This window comes from Ictalurus furcatus, chromosome 10 (assembly GCF_023375685.1).
Source record: "Ictalurus furcatus strain D&B chromosome 10, Billie_1.0, whole genome shotgun sequence".
Taxonomy (NCBI): domain Eukaryota; kingdom Metazoa; phylum Chordata; class Actinopteri; order Siluriformes; family Ictaluridae; genus Ictalurus; species Ictalurus furcatus.
Genome location: NC_071264.1, coordinates 164,504 through 181,657, shown reverse-complemented (window position 1 = coordinate 181,657; position 17,154 = coordinate 164,504). Strand labels below are relative to the sequence as shown.

General features: G+C 40.1%; 2 protein-coding genes across 11 annotated transcripts in view; both read left to right on the top strand.

Moving 5' to 3' along the window:
* Positions 1 to 10,559, top strand: part of LOC128614053 (NACHT, LRR and PYD domains-containing protein 4-like) — a 20,836-nt gene extending 10,277 nt beyond the window's left edge. For 4 of the 6 annotated variants that reach the window (XM_053635317.1, XM_053635315.1, XM_053635316.1 and 1 more), the window contains one exon: positions 1 to 702. This exon is cut by the window's left edge and continues 72 nt beyond it. The gene's annotated coding sequence lies outside the window, so the exon portion shown is untranslated. Of the gene's footprint in view, positions 703 to 6,566; positions 6,630 to 8,083; positions 8,231 to 8,353 lie in introns of those variants that run through there. The other 2 variants (XR_008386974.1, XR_008386975.1) reach the window with 2 other exon arrangements.
* A 119-nt stretch (positions 10,560 to 10,678) lies between these two features.
* Positions 10,679 to 14,971, top strand: LOC128614086 (ATP-dependent RNA helicase TDRD9-like). 5 transcript variants are annotated; one of them, XR_008386985.1, is made up of 5 exons: positions 10,679 to 11,209; positions 12,139 to 12,192; positions 12,278 to 12,391; positions 14,230 to 14,522; positions 14,637 to 14,971. XR_008386985.1 is itself a non-coding variant. In XM_053635381.1 (4 exons), the coding sequence occupies exons 1-4, from the start codon at positions 12,326 to 12,328 to the stop codon at positions 14,645 to 14,647; spliced, it is 252 nt and encodes an 83-aa protein (XP_053491356.1). In that variant the 5' UTR covers positions 11,819 to 12,325; the 3' UTR covers positions 14,648 to 14,971. The 5 variants fall into 5 exon arrangements, 1 of the variants encoding a protein (XP_053491356.1); XR_008386984.1 differs by having other exon boundaries at positions 10,680 to 11,209; positions 12,278 to 13,803; XR_008386986.1 differs by lacking the exon at positions 10,679 to 11,209 and having other exon boundaries at positions 11,819 to 13,803; positions 14,230 to 14,337; positions 14,422 to 14,522.
* Positions 14,972 to 17,154: the final 2,183 nt, after the last annotated feature.

The following is a 17,154-nucleotide window of genomic DNA, read 5'->3' as shown; positions in this document are numbered from 1 at the left end:
AGCAGTCTTGGTGAAGAGTTAGAACCCGTCCCACATTTCCAGCAGTTTGGGAGCTGAATCATTAAACTTAAAGGGGCAGAGCAGAAACAAAGTCAAGAACAGGCAGAAGGTCGTACACAGGAGAAATCAACACACGTAACCAAATATCTGCTGTACAAAGCAACGGCACCGATCTGCCCCGGGGATGGAGACCGACGAGGCTTAAATACACGTCCGGAAATGTACAGCCAACTCATCCCAAAGGCGGGAGCAGGCGTGTACGAGATGTGATCGTCCAATGGCAAGCAGGAACATGACGCATTGCACTGGACTGGGCTTAAAAGAGGAGGAGACAAGACACCCATCCCTCCCCCGACATAGACAGATGGAACATAGTACAAACAGAAATACAACTGAGGACGTAACAATGGCCAAGTATCAAATAAAATGTAAACTTGCATTGATGAAGGTAATGTTGTTACTAATTGTTTATAAATTACCATGGTAACACAGAGCTCCAAGGTATAAAAATATGGAGTTTGTCATCAATCAAACAGTAACCAGTTTTAATACCTAAAAAAGTTTACGTAGCAAAATTTAGCAAAGCGCTTTACAGTAAATTAAAATGTAAAATTAAACTAATGAAATGTTGTGCAGCACATGCTTATGTTAATGTTTGTTACATTATATGATCATATAAATAAATAAATACTCCCAAAGTCACCAGAATTGAAAGCTTTGGTGCTGTTAAACATTTAGAGATTGAGGTTGTGGTGACTCAGTATTTCACTCAGTATATCTGGGTAAGACACAGTGAACGACTCACTGCTGGCATTCATGAAGAAGTCATAAACTCCACTGGAATAATAAATAGGATCTAATAAAACCATGAGTGGAAATTATTGGTGTAAGTTTGTTAGGATAGACTTCCTCCAACCTGGAACTATATCCTCCAGTCCACGCGGTGGCGGTAACGCGCCTAACAGCTGCGTCTCCGACCAGTAGAAATCACAGAAGAAGAAAAAGCTGCAGCGGGTATCTCCTGAGCAGTTGAGTTATTACACCGAACTAATCATCTCCACATTAAATTATTTCTGACAGTTTTACAGTTAGATTTGATCCAGTTTAAAGATAACAGCTGGTTATTTTGTCTGTGTTTGAGGAATTAAAACTCCGTTCTGTTTTTAAACCCGAGGTAAGTTAAACGGAAGCTGTGTGGCCGAATCCCAAATTGATGTCATTTCCGGTTTAAGTGCACTACATTAGGGATGAAATAATGACGGTCTATACCCTATGTAGTGCACTATTTAACTCATGAGGAGAGATTTGTTATTCTGTTTTAGCGGCACTATTTAAGTATAACCTTACTTTATCCTAAAATCCATTGTTTGCTCCCTGCTTATAGCAACTAAAATAAACAACAGTGAGTGTAAAAGTGGCTAAGTCATTTAGCAGCTAAAATAACTTTAAATTTCTGTAATGTTTTTAATGTATAAACTGCTAAACTGAGGTGAAGTTGGGTTTATATTGGACATTCACTGCACATTCGAGCTTCTCTCTTCTATTTCTCAAGAAATAAACACAAAAAGGACAAAATGTGTGTGTGTGTGTGTGTGTGTAGCTGGCGAAGTCACTTTGTAAAGAAATACTACGCGCATGCGCACGTAAGAATCCACGTCAACATGTCCGCCATATTGATGAGGGAAAGACCGCGCTGTAAACAAATACAAGTAAACGGAGGAGCTGTGGTTTTTCTGGATAATAATTTACATGATTTACCGGAGATGATAACGGCATCGTTTTCAAAAACTTGTCCTTTGAAACCCGTTTTCCAAAGTTTTCAGACCCCGAAACGCCGTCGTCATGGAAACGAACAGCCAAACCGCATCAAAAGTTTTCGGTTTTTATTTGAAAACGTTGTGGTGTAAACGGCCCCTTAACAACTACAGCAAAATGCTGCTTTTATTGCTGAAGCCTTTCTGTAAACAAATAGAAATGAAATAGAATTTTTATGATTCACACTATATTACACTCCATTCTTCTTCTCAAACACAACTCTATTTTTGAAAATAATCAAGATTTCTTTTGTTAAAAAATCTATTTCATGATGCAGCTTATTATTAGAGCTGCAACTAACGATTATTTTCACAATCGATTAATTGGTCGATTATTTTTTCGATTAATCTGATGGGGGCGGGGCAAACTTTCAGTGCCTTTTTTTGTTTATTTAAAATAAAATCCACAAACTGAGTGTTACAAATATAAATTCAGACTAAAACTTTACACAGATGTTTGTCCAAAACAGAAAAGAACCCAATACACACACACACACATATATTTATATATATATATATATATATATATATATATATATATATATATATATATATATATATAAATTAATTTAGGACTGTAGTTTAATTCGGTGCTTTTTGTGCATCCATAAAAAAATAATGCATAAGTACTTATATAATATAAATGTAAACTAACTAAATAAGATAAATATATATATATAAACATTTATAAATAGTTAGATAGATAGCATTATTTTTTATGGATGCACAAAAAGCACAGAATTAAACTCCAGTCCTAAATGAATAATAAAAACTCACTTTCACTGCACCTTGTGGTTTCTGTATCTCGGTGTCTTTAGACATTATTTTACTTTTGATCATAATATTTGAATTAGACATTACAGATCTTACTCGCGCTACACTCTGTATCAGCGCGTCTACACCGCGCGTGACCAGCAACGCGGCCTCGTTACTAACACTTTATTTTCAGTGCTTTTTGAACTGTCTCTCAGCCCTAAATAGTTCCGCGGTATTTGTGTGGAATTGGGATGAACGTCTAGTTAAAGGGTTGATGTCTCGCTGGCGCAGTGATTTGTTCTTTAGGAGTGTTTTTCTCTTGAACAGCTCTCTGTGTGGAGACTTGAGGTAGTTCTGTAGTCACAGGTGCACAAATCAGTCACACAGCTCCAGCTCCACCTGCGCCTCTCGCAGGGAAACGGTTTCTGTGCACTGGCTCCGTCCCAAATCACCTTGTATGGAATCTCTATCTCTAGTGCACTAGGTGCGGTAGAGACTCCATTCGTTCAGACCGTGTGTAGTGTACCTAGATACGCAGTCGTGCAGGATTTGGGCACAGGCCACGCTAATGAAACATCATCCATTTCAAGTCAAGTTGCTATTGTTAAACATTTCACTAAAACCTGTATGGAAACGTTGCTGTTCAGTTGTTCTATAAGCGCAATTTCAACCAAATACAGTGGAGTGTAAAAGTTTGTACCCCCTTTTGGTTTCTTTTGGCCGGAAGGGTGTTAAATGTCCTAAACACTACAAAATTTGACTGCAAGTAGAAGTTAATTTTATTATCAGACTCAGATATCCATGTTAATATTTTTAATACTGCTCATTAGTGTTAAATGACTTGATGATTTTGTGGTCAGTAAACCGTTTTTGTGTTGATTTTGATGTATGTTTTGGATCACTGTCCTGCTGGAAGATCCAACCATGGCCCATTTGAATCTTTCTGGCAGAGGCAGTCAGGTTTTTATTTAATATCTGTTGATATTTGGTAGAGTCCATGATGCCATGTATCCTAGCAAAATGTCCAGGTCCTCTGGCAGAAAAACAGTCCCAAAACATTAAAGATCCACCACCATATTTAACCGTGGGCATGAGGTACTTTTCCATATGGCTACCTCTCTGTGTGCTTCAAAACCACCTCTGGTGTTTATTACCAAAAAGCTCTATTTTGGTTTCATCTGACCATAGAACCCGATCCCATTTGAAGTTCCAGTAGTGTCGGCAAACTGAAGACACCTGAGTGTGTTTTTGGATGAGAGTAGAGGCTTTTTTCTTGAAACCCTTCCAACAACTTGTGGTGATGTAGGTGACTTCAGATTGTAGTTTTGGAGACTTTCTGGCCCCAAGACACAACTAACTCCTGCAGTTCTCCAGCTGTGATCCTTGGAGATGTTTTGTCCACTCGAACCGTCCTCTTCAGTGTGTTGAGACGATATAGACACACGTCCAATCCCAGGTTGATTCATAACATTTCCAGTAGACTGGAACTTCTTAATTATTGCCCTGATGATGAAAATGAGCATTTTCGATGCTTGTGCTATTTTCTTATAGACACTTCCCATTTTGTAAGCTCAACAACCTTTTACTGCACATCACAGCTACAGTGGTGCTTGAAAGTTTGTGAACCCTTTAGAGTTTTCTATATTTCCACATAAATATACACAGTATTTTCAGACAAGTCCTAAAACTACACAAAGAGAACCCATTTAAACAAATGTGACACATATTATACTTGGTCATTTATTTATTGCAGAAAATAATCCAATATTACATATCTGGGAGTGGCAAAAGTATGTGAACCTTTTGCCTTCAGTATCTGGTCTGACCCCCTTGTGCAGCAATAACTGCAACTAATCATTTCCAGTAACTGTTGATTAGTCCTGCACATGGGCTTGGACATCAGTTTTGGCCATTCCAAACCAATAACTTTATTGTTCTTTAACCATTCTTTGTTTTGGGCCACTGTCTTATTGCATGCCCCACTTTCTGTTGAGATTCAGTTCAGTTCCTGGGTTCATTCTTGCCCTGCGGTTGCGGAACTCGCCACTACACTAATTATAATCTTTCAGATAGCTTGGAGATTTAGTACGTGTAGACCTTCTCAACTCAGGTTTTTCCATCCCAAGGAAAGTTTCTGACACAGCCACTTCAGAAGTTCCTCCCAGTTTTTGTTTGTGACTTTCCTCAGAGAATGAAGAACCTGAGTCTTTTGTAGAAGGCACTGGAATGACAACATCTGGCCGTGAAGTGTCTTACAACTCTGGTGCTGGTGCTACGGATGTTGCATTGTGCCTGTCTCTCACCTGATCAATATGTCAGTGCACTACTTGCCCACTTCCCAATGCTACTGTGCACCATACAGGACCAGTCTTTTTCTGAACTGTTCCTGGAATAAAAGTAGGTCCAGAGCTGAAGTTCCTAGTATACACTGGGTCACCCACCACGAGATATCTTTCCTTTGCATGTTGGTCATGGTACCATTTTTGTCTCAATTGTTTGTGTCTCAATGAGACCCTGTGTAGACCAGTTTCCTTCCACACAGCAGTTTAGCGGCTGATTTGCCAGTGGTCGACGGTGGCGTCGTTCGGTAACTGAACAGCACTCTGGCTAGCTTTTTCAACAGACTCTCCAGCACTCTCTTTCCTCAGGGTTTTGAATGTTTGAACGGCCCTTTCAGCCAGACCACTGGAAGATGCATGGTAGGGTGCTGTGCTTGTGTTTAATTCCGTTTCTTTCCATAAACTCTTGGAATTCAGCACTGGTAAAAAACAAAAAAAACTGCTATGGTCTGACATCACTACTTCTGGTATCCTGTGTTGGCTAAAGGTTTGTCTTAAGCACTGAATGGTAAATGTGGATGTAGACTTGATTAACAGATAAGCCTCTATCCATTTTGAGAATGTCTCTACCACGATCAAGAACATTCTACCCATCCATGGTGAACCGTAATCAATGTGAATCCTTCTCCATGGCTGCTCTGGCAACTCTCACGCGTGCAGTGACGCGTTTGCCGGAGCGTTTCTGTTTTCCTGACAGACTGCACACGATTTGACCAATGCTTCCACCTCTGCATCCAAGTGTGGCAACCACATATAGCTACGCACCAGGCCTTTCATCCTGGTAATTCCCGGATGGGTTTCGTGTAGATGTCTTAGAAGAGCCGCACGCCGCGGATGTGGAATCACTACGCGAGTCCCCCATAACACAAAGCCTCCCTGTATGCAGAGTTCATCATTTCCTTACATATTAGGGATGTCACGATACCAAAAATCTAGTCGTCGGTACCGATACCACCAAAAGTACACGATGCTCAATACCACGATGTGCTTTTTATTAAAAAAAAAAAAGGGAGAGATTTAAAAAAAATTATAAAATTAAAAACTCCTGGAGGACATCCTCCTCTGGCTGATACTGGCAGAGAGAGAGAGGGATATTTTAGTTCAAACACTCTGACCATGACTAATAAGTGCTAAGGTGCACTCCTAAAAGCACACACACCCCTTATACTCTGAATGCAAGCATTAGTTTAAATTCACTGATACGGTGGCAGGATAAAAAGATTTATTGAAAGCATGAACATGTGAATAATTATTAGTGACATGAGGCTACATTTAGCTGACAGGACACGGGCTGAATGGAGATGCATGGTGGTCCATTAGGAGGTAGTTTATAACATTGCAATGCGTTAGCGTTTAACAAATAACTGGATATCGCAAACATTACATGGATTAACATAATGTTAGCTGATTTCACGGCTACAATGCCAGCTGTCTCAAACATAATATAGGACCTGTCTTTCGACTGTAATCCTATGGCATTAATTTTGTGACCTAAAAATACCTCTACTTCTCCCATGAACTCGCACTTGCTCCTTTTTTGTCTCAGTCCACTCTTTTCTATCCTACTCAGTACCTCATCCAAGTTCTGCAGATGTTCATTAGCCCCTGAGACTAAAATGTCATCCAGATAAACTGTGATGCGTGTGATGTCTTGCAGAATCCCTTCTATTGTGCGCTGGAAGATCGCTGGACTTGAAGCAATTCCAAATGGTGGCCTGTTGTAAGTACATAATCCCTTGTGCATGTTGATTGTAACGTACTTATTGGAATTTTTGTGCAGCATTATCTTCTGATGCGCATGGGTCATGTCCAGTTTGGAGAATTTTTCCTCCTGCCGACTGAGCAAATAATTCTTCTACCTTGGGAATTGGATACTGCTCCACACTAGAGCTGGATTTACTGGGAATTTATAATCCCTACAAATTGGGATAGAACCATCAGTTTCCTGACTGGAACAATGGGAGCTGCCCACTCTGCAAACTGCATTGGTTCAATGATCTTGTCTTCCACCAGCCTCTGGAGTTCTCTCTCCAGCAGTGGACCCAACTCTTCTTTGAACACCTCGGATTGTCTCTCCAATACGTTAGCCAACTTATGTCCTGGTACATTTGCTACTGTATTTACCAGCTGATGCAACAAATGATTTCTGTAGGTCCCCCCCACATCTTTGAATGTTGATCTTTACTGATGATCACTCCACAGCCTGCATTAACTTCAAATACCACCTCCATGCTATTCACTTCAATGGTTTGTGTGATAGGAGCAGCCCTAGGTAAGTCAAACTAAACAGAACCCTTACCTTCACTACAGTGAGAGAGAGGCCTTTAGTTGCATAGATGTTACCCTGGCTCCTTTATGACCTTACAGACTACTACTTGTCTTGCTCTTGGAGTGATCTTTGTTGGTTGATATGTTCTGGGGAGGGTAATGATGGTCTTGAATTTCCTCCATTTGTGCACAATCTGTCTGTGGCCAAATATTATCATTTTGTCTCGTTTGTTTAATTGGGATCTCTTGGTCTACTTTTAGGACTTGTGTAAAAATCTGATGTTTTGGGTCATCTTTATTCATGTATATAGAAAATTCTGAAGGGTTCATAAACCTTCAAGCACCACTGAATATATCTTGGCCTCACTTATTGTTCTGAATGAGTAAGAGAATTTGGCTTATGCGTTACCTATCCCTGTGAAACAGGAAGTCATGGTTGAACAATGTCCTGTTCCTAGTTTCCCAAGTGTACAAAAAAGTAAAATATCAAGGGGAATATACTTCAAATACATTTCTCATGGATTCATAGGGGTGCCAATAATTGTTGTACACCTATTTAACAAATATTTTTTATAAACTTGTGGTGTTTGCAATTGTTTGTCCATGAGAGCAGAGTATTTTTGTGAATTTTTTTTTTTTTAACAAAAGATTTTCTTCTTTGCTCATATTTACCAAGGGTGCCAATATTAGTGGAGGACACTGTACATGTCACTCTCAAGTGGAAACCTCATATGACACACTGTTCCTTTTCAGGAAATAAAAACCTGTATTTTGAGAAGTCAGCACTGTTACAGTTGGTATTGTGGCTGTATATAAGGTCAAACCTGTATATAAGGTTTTTTTTTTCATGTAGCTTAATTATTTAGTATAAATGAAGGCAAGTGTGTGTTCTGTTCATCTCTGCAGTCGTGTGTTCCCTGATAGTCAATGATTGCTGGAGCTCTGGAAATAGCAGGTGAGATTGCAGGCCGGAGTCGCGTCGCTGTCCAGGGAACCAAAATCAACCTCCTCTACTCCTGAGACCACAGTGTAACTGAGAGCCTAGACTACATGGTAAGAACCTGCTTAAGACATGAATAGCATTTTTAGCCTCAAGGTAGACCCATGCACACACAGTATGGCCGCAAACACAAAGTAGAGCGGTCGAAATCTGAGATTTCTCCTCTGCGTCTCCAGGCTACTTGGAACATGAACATGTTGCAGACACAGGATCTTATGAAGTCAGCGCAGGCAGCCCTGGAAAAAAAGAGTCCGAAAGACGTGCCCTTCTCCAAGCTTTAAAGGAGAAGATCCAGGGCTGTTGAAGCTGTGGTGGAACTGAGACTTCATCATCCACATATCTTTAATTCTTCTTGCTAAGTCTGAGTTTCTTTTTAGTCTTTTTATTTTTAGACTGGTCAAAAGACTGATTAGTGGAAGTGAAATGATAGATGAACTTTTAATTACTTGCTTTATTATTTGCAGGTGCTTTGTACAGTAAGACAGGGTAACTAATACACAAAAGCTTGTTTTGTGTGTTAACATGTACAGTAAATGTACATATTTTTTCTGGTGCTGTGTGACTGCAGAATGTAGTGCAGTTAACACATTAAATTTCCTTGGATGCTCACTTTTAACTCGAGGAGGTCACAGTTTGCCCAGACATCTTTTTTTAAATCCGTCAATCCGTCACCCACACGTCATTCTGGGGGACGAAGAGGAGGAAGCTGGACAGATAAATTTATTTATTTATTTATCATTGCTGTGTTTCCTCAATCGAGTGCAGAAAGAAGAAAAACAACACAACTGATTTAAAATAAAAATATAGAAAACAATCTAATGTAAGGTTCTGATCCGGTTTGCTTTCAGCAGGAAGGCTGTCCTCTTTCCTGTTGCTCTTTCCCTTCTATTAGTCCATTTGTCCAGTCTGAATCGGTTTGATTCGTTTCGAGACGATTCGGAGTCAAATAATTTTCTAGTGAGAGTCGCACACTTCCAAATGAACTAGACTGAGATGAGTATTTGATTCTCACTAGAAAGTTATCCGACTCTGAATCAACTCGAAATGAATCAGTCAAACTGATTCAGACTCTATAAAAGGACTATGAGATGTGATTAAGATATATATTCCAATGTTTTGCTTTACAATTCCACTGTGTGTGTGTGTGTGTGTGTGTGTGTGTGTGTGTGTGCGCGCGCGCGCACGTGTGTTTTTCAGGAGAACGAGAAACTCTGACACAACAGTACATCCTGACCATTGGTACTGTGTACACATCAACATACACACACATCTCCATGCTGGACATCTCAGGAGCTTTCACACACAGTGCTAGGAATATCCCGGGACAGAGAAACGCACCTTCTAAGTGAGCGAGTTAAGCGTCAACCGGTGAAATTTGCTGTAGCGTGAACACTTCGCCTCTGTGAGCTTCACTCTCCGTCAGGTTCACTGTAATTAGACATAAAATGTACATAATGTTTATTTTTCATACATTTAGGATTTAATTTTTTTTTTTTTTTTTTTTACTCTTCGAGGAACAGAAATGATCTTTCGAGGCAGCTTCTTCATCACTACCTGCTCCGTTTGACTCAAAAATGTAACGACCGGTTTCAAAAAGTCACGATGTCTTCAGTTCATGTGATTTTACTGTTGAATTTAAACAGGAAATGTGAAATATTTTTGTTCCTTTGTTTCCTCTACTGTCTTTTTGCTGTGATCTTGAACACAGTTGTAATTTTTTTAAAAATAATAAATAAATGATCATTCTAGTTCTCTCACTTTCCTTGTCCTAATTGTCCTGTATCTGTTAAATCCGTTTCATCTCTGGTCTTTCTGTCTGTATGAACACTTGTAGAAATGACTTGTAGTCCATATTTTTAAATGATTCATGATTTTGAATTTAAATAAAGATATTCTTTAATTCTGTATTTTGTCATTTAATTATCATTAGAAATCAGAAGATCAGATTAAAGCCACGGCTTCTTTACCTGCCAAAGCTGTAAAACTTTCAATAAACCAGTCAATAGATCAGCTGGATAAATGTAGATTTTTATTTACTGATTAGATGTATTGATGGTGTTGATAGATTATTTGAAGATTTTTATTGATCTTGAACAATCATTCAGTGAAATATTTTTTTAAAAAACTTGATAAATAGTTGATTAAATAAATGTAGTGTAATGTACTGAGTCAAATATGAAAACTACAAATAAATAAAATATATTTATATCTGTGTATAATTAAAAACCTCTCTCAATACAAGAAATTCATATCCTAAATGTTGCAAGTGATTAATCTGATCATTTTATTCAGCTGTTTAATTATTACTTTCTAAATAATAAACAAATGAATGTTCTGGATTCATGAGGAATGTTTACATTTTGTGTCCAAACTCAAAAGTTTAAACAAAGTGTATATTTATGATAATAAAGCACAAAGAACGGTAAACCTCAACACGACTACAATCATCGATGAATTAAATATTAATTAAAAAAATTAAATTGAACAAGAATAAGATAAAGTATATTTTTAATTAAAATGTAATTAGAAAGGAGCACTTTTAAAGTGGATTTGATTTAAAATAATGATAAAGCTGTTTTTTTATGTATTTGTATATCTTATCCTCTATCGTGTTTAAGAAGAAGAGAATAATGAAGCTTTTTATTAAATAATATTTGGGTTTATTTTATTTTATTTTCTCCTCACAGATTCAAATTTACGTCAATGTCCGTTACGTTGGTGACGTCACCGCGAGCGCGAGAAGTCGAAGTGAGGAGCAGAAAGCGTTGTTAGTGTTAGTTCTGGCCCGTTTGGACCCAAACTAAACTGAGTTTATTCAGTTCTGTGTAACCGAACCCGTTCTGTTTTGTGCTGTATTGTGTGTATGTGTGTAGTTAACGGTGTTAACACCTGTGTTTCAGGTGTATCAGTATGAAGTAGGCGGTGACGGCGCACTGATTCACTCTCGGAGCTCGGTTCACTAATGACCGAATCACCGAGGAACCGACCAAGGATAACTCACACCCGCACGGAGAAGAAGAACAAGAGGAGAAGTGAGAAATAACATTTTATAACTTTTTTATTCACTCCTTTGATTCAATATTAATGTTAGTATTATACAAATATGCTAGCGGTGCTAGCTTTTGAGGAGGCAGTCCAGTCCACGCATGCGCAGTGTAATTAATGAACAAGCTAATCGAAATGTGATTAGCAAATAGGTCGATGTTATTTTTTATTCTATTTAAAACGATGAATTCACTCTGTCAATAACTGCCCAGTCTGAGAATATTACATGATTTACTTCTATAAGTGGACGTGGCAGAACGACATGTAGCTTCACTGGCTAATTAGAGCTCTTTTACTAGTTTAATGGTTGAGTCATCCGGCTTCGCGCATGCGCAGTGTGGGTTTAGGCGCTGTAGTCTTCTTTTGAATTATTATTATTATTATTATTATTATTATTATTATTGAGACCATTTGGGGTGAATTTGGAGCATGTGGGGGGTTTGAGTGACCCCAGAATGACCTATAAATATTCTTTTAATATCTCCAGAACTGAAGCAGCACAAACGAAAATTTTTACGGCACAAACCAGCACAAACTATTCTGCCGATGTTTTGTGTTGGTGGGGGGGGGGCCACCTTCACGCAGGGTGTGTGTGTGTGTGTGTGTGTGTGTGTGTGTGTGTGTGTGTTTGTTTGTTTGTATGCTCTTCAAATATCCAGGTGTTAGATGGTCAAGTGTGTAGTGTACAGATAGAGGGCACAATTTAAGAAATAGGAACCAGTCAGAGAGAGGACATTATAATAAGAACAGGAAGCACTGACCAAATAAGGAAATAGATTAAACCGGTACACGGCATATGGGAGGCAGGAGATCGTGACAGTTATGTTGAATTATAACGTGTTGGATTATAGAGATAAATAAAGTGGTACTGATGTGTGTGTGTGTGTGTGTGTGTGTGTGTGTGTGTGTGTTTTAGGATGAGCTGGAGTGGGGCAAAGAGAACTGCATTCAGATCAAACGGATACAAGAGGTTATGACTCTCACTCGCACACATCTATACACACACTTCTTGACACAGATCCCTAACTATCATTTCTGGTGTGTGTGTGTTACAGGTGGCTGAGTTGTTTGAGGATCTGAAGAATTGAGTGTCACAATTCAACATGCACATCAGCGAAACTTCTCCCTCTGACTACACCAGCGCGCGCACACAGAAATTCATAGTGCAGGTAACACACACACACACACACGAGTAGAACAGGTGTAGTTTAACAGCATATGTGTATAAAGAGGCTTTTTTCTTCAGGTCAAAATATATACAGCAGCGGTGCCCAATATGTCGATCGCAATCGACCGGTTGATCGCGAAGGAAGTGCGGGTAGATCGCCATTAAAAAAAAGATGTTAGTTGACGTACAGGGCAGCCAGTCTGAGAACTCGTCTTTTCTCTCACCACGCGTGTGCGATCAAGCGCACCAGTGCTAAAGGCTAGCGAGCGAAATCGCGGGGAGAGGACATTTTTCAGTCTTTTAAAGACTTCATTGACAAAACCCAGCTCCAGTGTGCAAATTGATATCAGTCAATGGTTGAGCAGCGCAAATGGATTCATTGCCAAGTGCAGGGAAGACGATGCTTTCCCTGACTTCCTTAACTACCACTGCATAATACACCAACAAGCCTTATGCGCAAGAATGCTAAACATGAAAGAGATCATGGATGTGGCAACAAAGATCACCTGTTCTATACGTGCTAGATCACTTCAAAGACGGCTGTTCCGTGCGCATCTGGAGAAGGCACACTGCGACCAATCAGCTCCTGCTACACACTGACGTGAGATGGCTTAGTAGGGGTAATTCCTGCAGAGATTTCGAGAGCTCTGTCCGGAGATAAGCGAGTTTCTTTTTGCTGTTAAACATTCAGAATACACCCAAGTCAATGATGATCAGTGGTTGCTGGACTTTTTTTAACCGAGCATTTTTAACCGATCTGACCAACTTAATTTGGAGCTGCAAGGAAAAGACAAAAATTAAAGGCAGTTAATGCCTTTAAACGGAAAATGCAACTTCTGTTCTCAAAGCTGCAGCGCCATGTTTTTGGGAACTTCCAAAACCTCGTGTCAGATCTGGAGACGCAGCGGAAGGCTTGTGCGCAATTTAACATTGCACGCTACACGGAGCAGATTGACAGCTGTCGGTCAGAGTTTGACAGACGCTTTCAAGACTTTGCTTTACTGGAGCCATTCGCCACATTCATGTGCTACCCGTTTAGGGACAATGTTGAGGATTGATTCGCATCGAAAATTGCAGCGCTGTTTCACCTGAACTCGTCTGAAGTGGAGGATGAGATTTTGAAACTACAGACTGACATTCAGCTGAAGTCCAGGGCTCATGGACAGTTTTGGAACTTACTCACAGGGGAAAAGTACCCAAACATGAGGAAATGTGCCACCTCCTTGACTGCATTATTTGGCTCTACTTATTTATGTGAGTCAGCCTTTTCCCACATGAAGATCATTAAGTCCAAATACCGTTCCACAATGACTGATCATCATTTGGAGGCCTGCTTGAGGCTGGCTACCAGCAGCTACTGTCCGGACTATGCAACCCTGGCTGATTCTATTCAGTGCACGTCGTCAGAGTAAGGTCATGACCAAAAATGTACTGAATTGTAGCGTCCCATAAGGGTTCATTCAGTTATGCAAGGTACATGAACATATATTGTGTGTGTGTGTGTATATATATATATATATATATATATATATATATATATATAAGTATACGCAGTGTGTATATATAAATATGTTTCGCATTTTTAGTGTAGGTAGATCTCTTTGACTGGTCATGTTAAAAGTAGCTCGCAAGTCAAAAAAGTGTGGGCACCCCTGATATACAGTAAATATAAATATTAGTCATCATTCGCAGCCTTAGAAGCACAAGCATCCAAAGTAAAATTGCAAATGCAGAGTTTAAAATTGTCACCATGACGACAAAGTCCAAGAAATGTAACTTACTCCTGCAGAAAATAAATAATAATTATTATTAAGTATCAGTGATGTTTCCGTTGTTCAGGTGGCGATTGCAGGCACATTTTATCCGAACTGCTTCCTCCAGGGAACTGTGGACGAGGAGCTCGCCTCCAAGGAGCTCTATGGAAATGACCCCAGGACCACCGTAGTGGTATTCAGTCAGCTTCCATTTAACTAGGGGATTATTATTATTATTAATAATATTTCTCTCTCTCCCTCCCTCTCTCTCTCTCAGGTGTGTAATCTCCCTCCATTTGCATTCCTCTACTATAAACAGCTCCAGTCTCTCTTCAGACACTGTGGTTAAGTCAAATCCATCTCCTTTGACAGCTCCAGGTGTGTGTGTGTGTGTGTGTGTGTGTGTGTGTGTGTGTGTGTGTGTGTGTGTGTGTGTGTGTGTGTTTAATTGTGATTTTCTATAAATATGTATTGTGGGTCTGTGTGTATCAGGGCCTATGTAGAGTTCTACCGCTCGTCAATGAGAGGTTCTGGCGTTCTCCCAGAGGTCTCTCTGTCTCTCCTCCTCGCGCAGCAGAGACTTCCTCTCCATCTCAACGTTTAACCTGCTGGAGAGGTGGAGACTTGGGCAGGGGGGTAGTGTATCTCACACCTCAGATATACACGGTACACACACACACACACACTGCAGCGAGCCTCATCAGATGAGTCATAGTTACATTTTAAGTGAGAGTAGTCATGTGACCACATCCCCTAGACAGTGTGATGTTTAGATGATGTTCTGTACATTAGTGCTGTTCTGTTACAGGTCTCTCTCTCTGTGTCTCTCTCACTCACTATGTGTGTGTCTCTCTCTCAGGGTGAATGTGGATTTTTAGAATCAGTCAGTGAGCCCTGTCGGGGTTCTGAGCAGCTCCATTGAGCTGGAGAATCTTCCGTCTAACCCTGTCTTTATCGTCAATATCACCGAGGTGTCTGTTCCGCCTCTTTCACTTTCAGTGCACAAATAAAAAAAAAAGCAGTGGCTCCTGTGTGTGTGTGTGTGTGTGTGTGTGTGTGTGTGCACTAACAGGATTTGTGTGTGTGTGTGTGTGTGTGTGTGTGTGTGTGTGTGTGTGTACAGGTGTTCTTTGTGGACTTTGGAAACACTTCCAAGGTGCCATGTAACTCTCTCTGGAACTTCCTGCTGACCGGCAAGCTCTGCCCTTTCAGGTATTGTCTCCATGGCAACAATTTAGGCTGTAAACATTAAACACTTAATCTCCAACAACACGTAGTTAATCCAAAATAGTGTGTACCAGAAGTGTATATACTGAGGGGAGTGTGTGTGTGTTTGTTCAGGCTCAGGAGTTCAGCGTGGCGTGTTTGGCATCATCGGCACAGTCAGTCAAGAAGTCAGTGTTACAGAGTAAAAGTCTTTTAATTCATTCAGTACAGCAATATCAAGAAACACAAACAAACATCACAAGCTCATCACACAACTTGGTGACGTCTTCCACGTCCTTCATCTGAAAACACACAGACGAAATAGAAATCACACACTGCAAGGACACAGCCAGGTTCTGTTTTACACACACCTGAGAGGAGATAAACCAGCTGAACTTTCTAATCTTACATTAAACATCCAACAAGCAGCTTTCGGGTCACAGTGACTACGTTTACATGGACAGCAGTAATCTAATTATTGACCTTACTCTGAGTAAGATAATAATGTGATTAAGGTGTTTACATGCGTCGCTTTTAGAATACTCCTGTCATGTTCCCGTTTTACATGTTTTAGAACATAATTAGATTAACAGCCCGCGTCATTACGTCACCGCGCCACGCCGTCCGACGTCCCTCCAGAATTTCACGTATCAACATGAAGTTCCTCTTCGTCATGGAACCGTATACAGTTTTGCATGTTTTTATTTAATTTTTTTACGAACGCTTTAAGTTCAGTTAATTGTCATGCCATACATGCTAATACACAACTGCTTGAAGCCGTGGGCTGCGTCCCAAATCGCGTAGTTACTGTCTATATAGTAGCCGAGATACATGTATTTTTCCCCATTACAGGCCTGTAGTAGGAAAGTATGCAATTTGGGACACAGCCGAGCTCTCTTGTTCGCCGTAAAACTGCCGTGTGTGATCGTGTCCTGTCGCAAAATGCGGTGAAAACTCTCACACGACGTTCATAGTGTGATTAAGGTGTTTACATGTGTGTAATACACGTCCATAATGCGACTAAAACAGGAGTACTCCACCTGTCTTAATTAGATTATTGCTTACTTCGATTATGACCTTAATTAGATTAAGGTAAAAAATTGCTGTTTACATGGTAGTTTCTTAATTAGAGTATGGTCTTAATCGGATCAAGAGTGGATTATTGTTGTCCATGTAAACGCAGCTAGTGAGAGATTAATGACAAGTTCCTGTAACGCTTCTTCTGCTTTAAACTCGAACCTGACGGTTACGACGCCATCTCGAACTAAAACAACTTCTATCTACAAAGCTACAGTGCAGAAGAGTTACTCTGACCGGGCAGGGGCTGGTAAGGTGTGAAAGCAGCTTGAAGTATTTCAGTGTAGTACATTCTGCTCAAGAGTCACTTTGGCTCCCTCCGCTCTAATCTTGGCCAGCTGCTGGATCTGCTGGAGCATTCAGCGCAGCTAAGCGTGCTTGAGTTAGTTGTCTTACTGTTTGTGCTGCGCTGCACGTTAAACGCAGTCAGTCAAACAGGTGCGTAATGAACACGCAGAGAGAGACAGAGAATAAGAGTGAATAAGTTCAGACGTTACCCTAACAAAACAGTGGTGTTATTGAGGAGTTGCTTGATCGGGTCCTGCGCAGGTGGTTCTTGCGGAGGCGGTCCTTGCGCACGGGATCTGGATCTGGACCGACGTCCGGACATGGTCCAGTTAATTTTTTTTTCCACAAAACTATAAGTGAACACAAAAGTATATCTATGAATATATATACACTAAAATAACAACAATGAATGCAAACTTGTCCCAATTTGTGAAGGTCA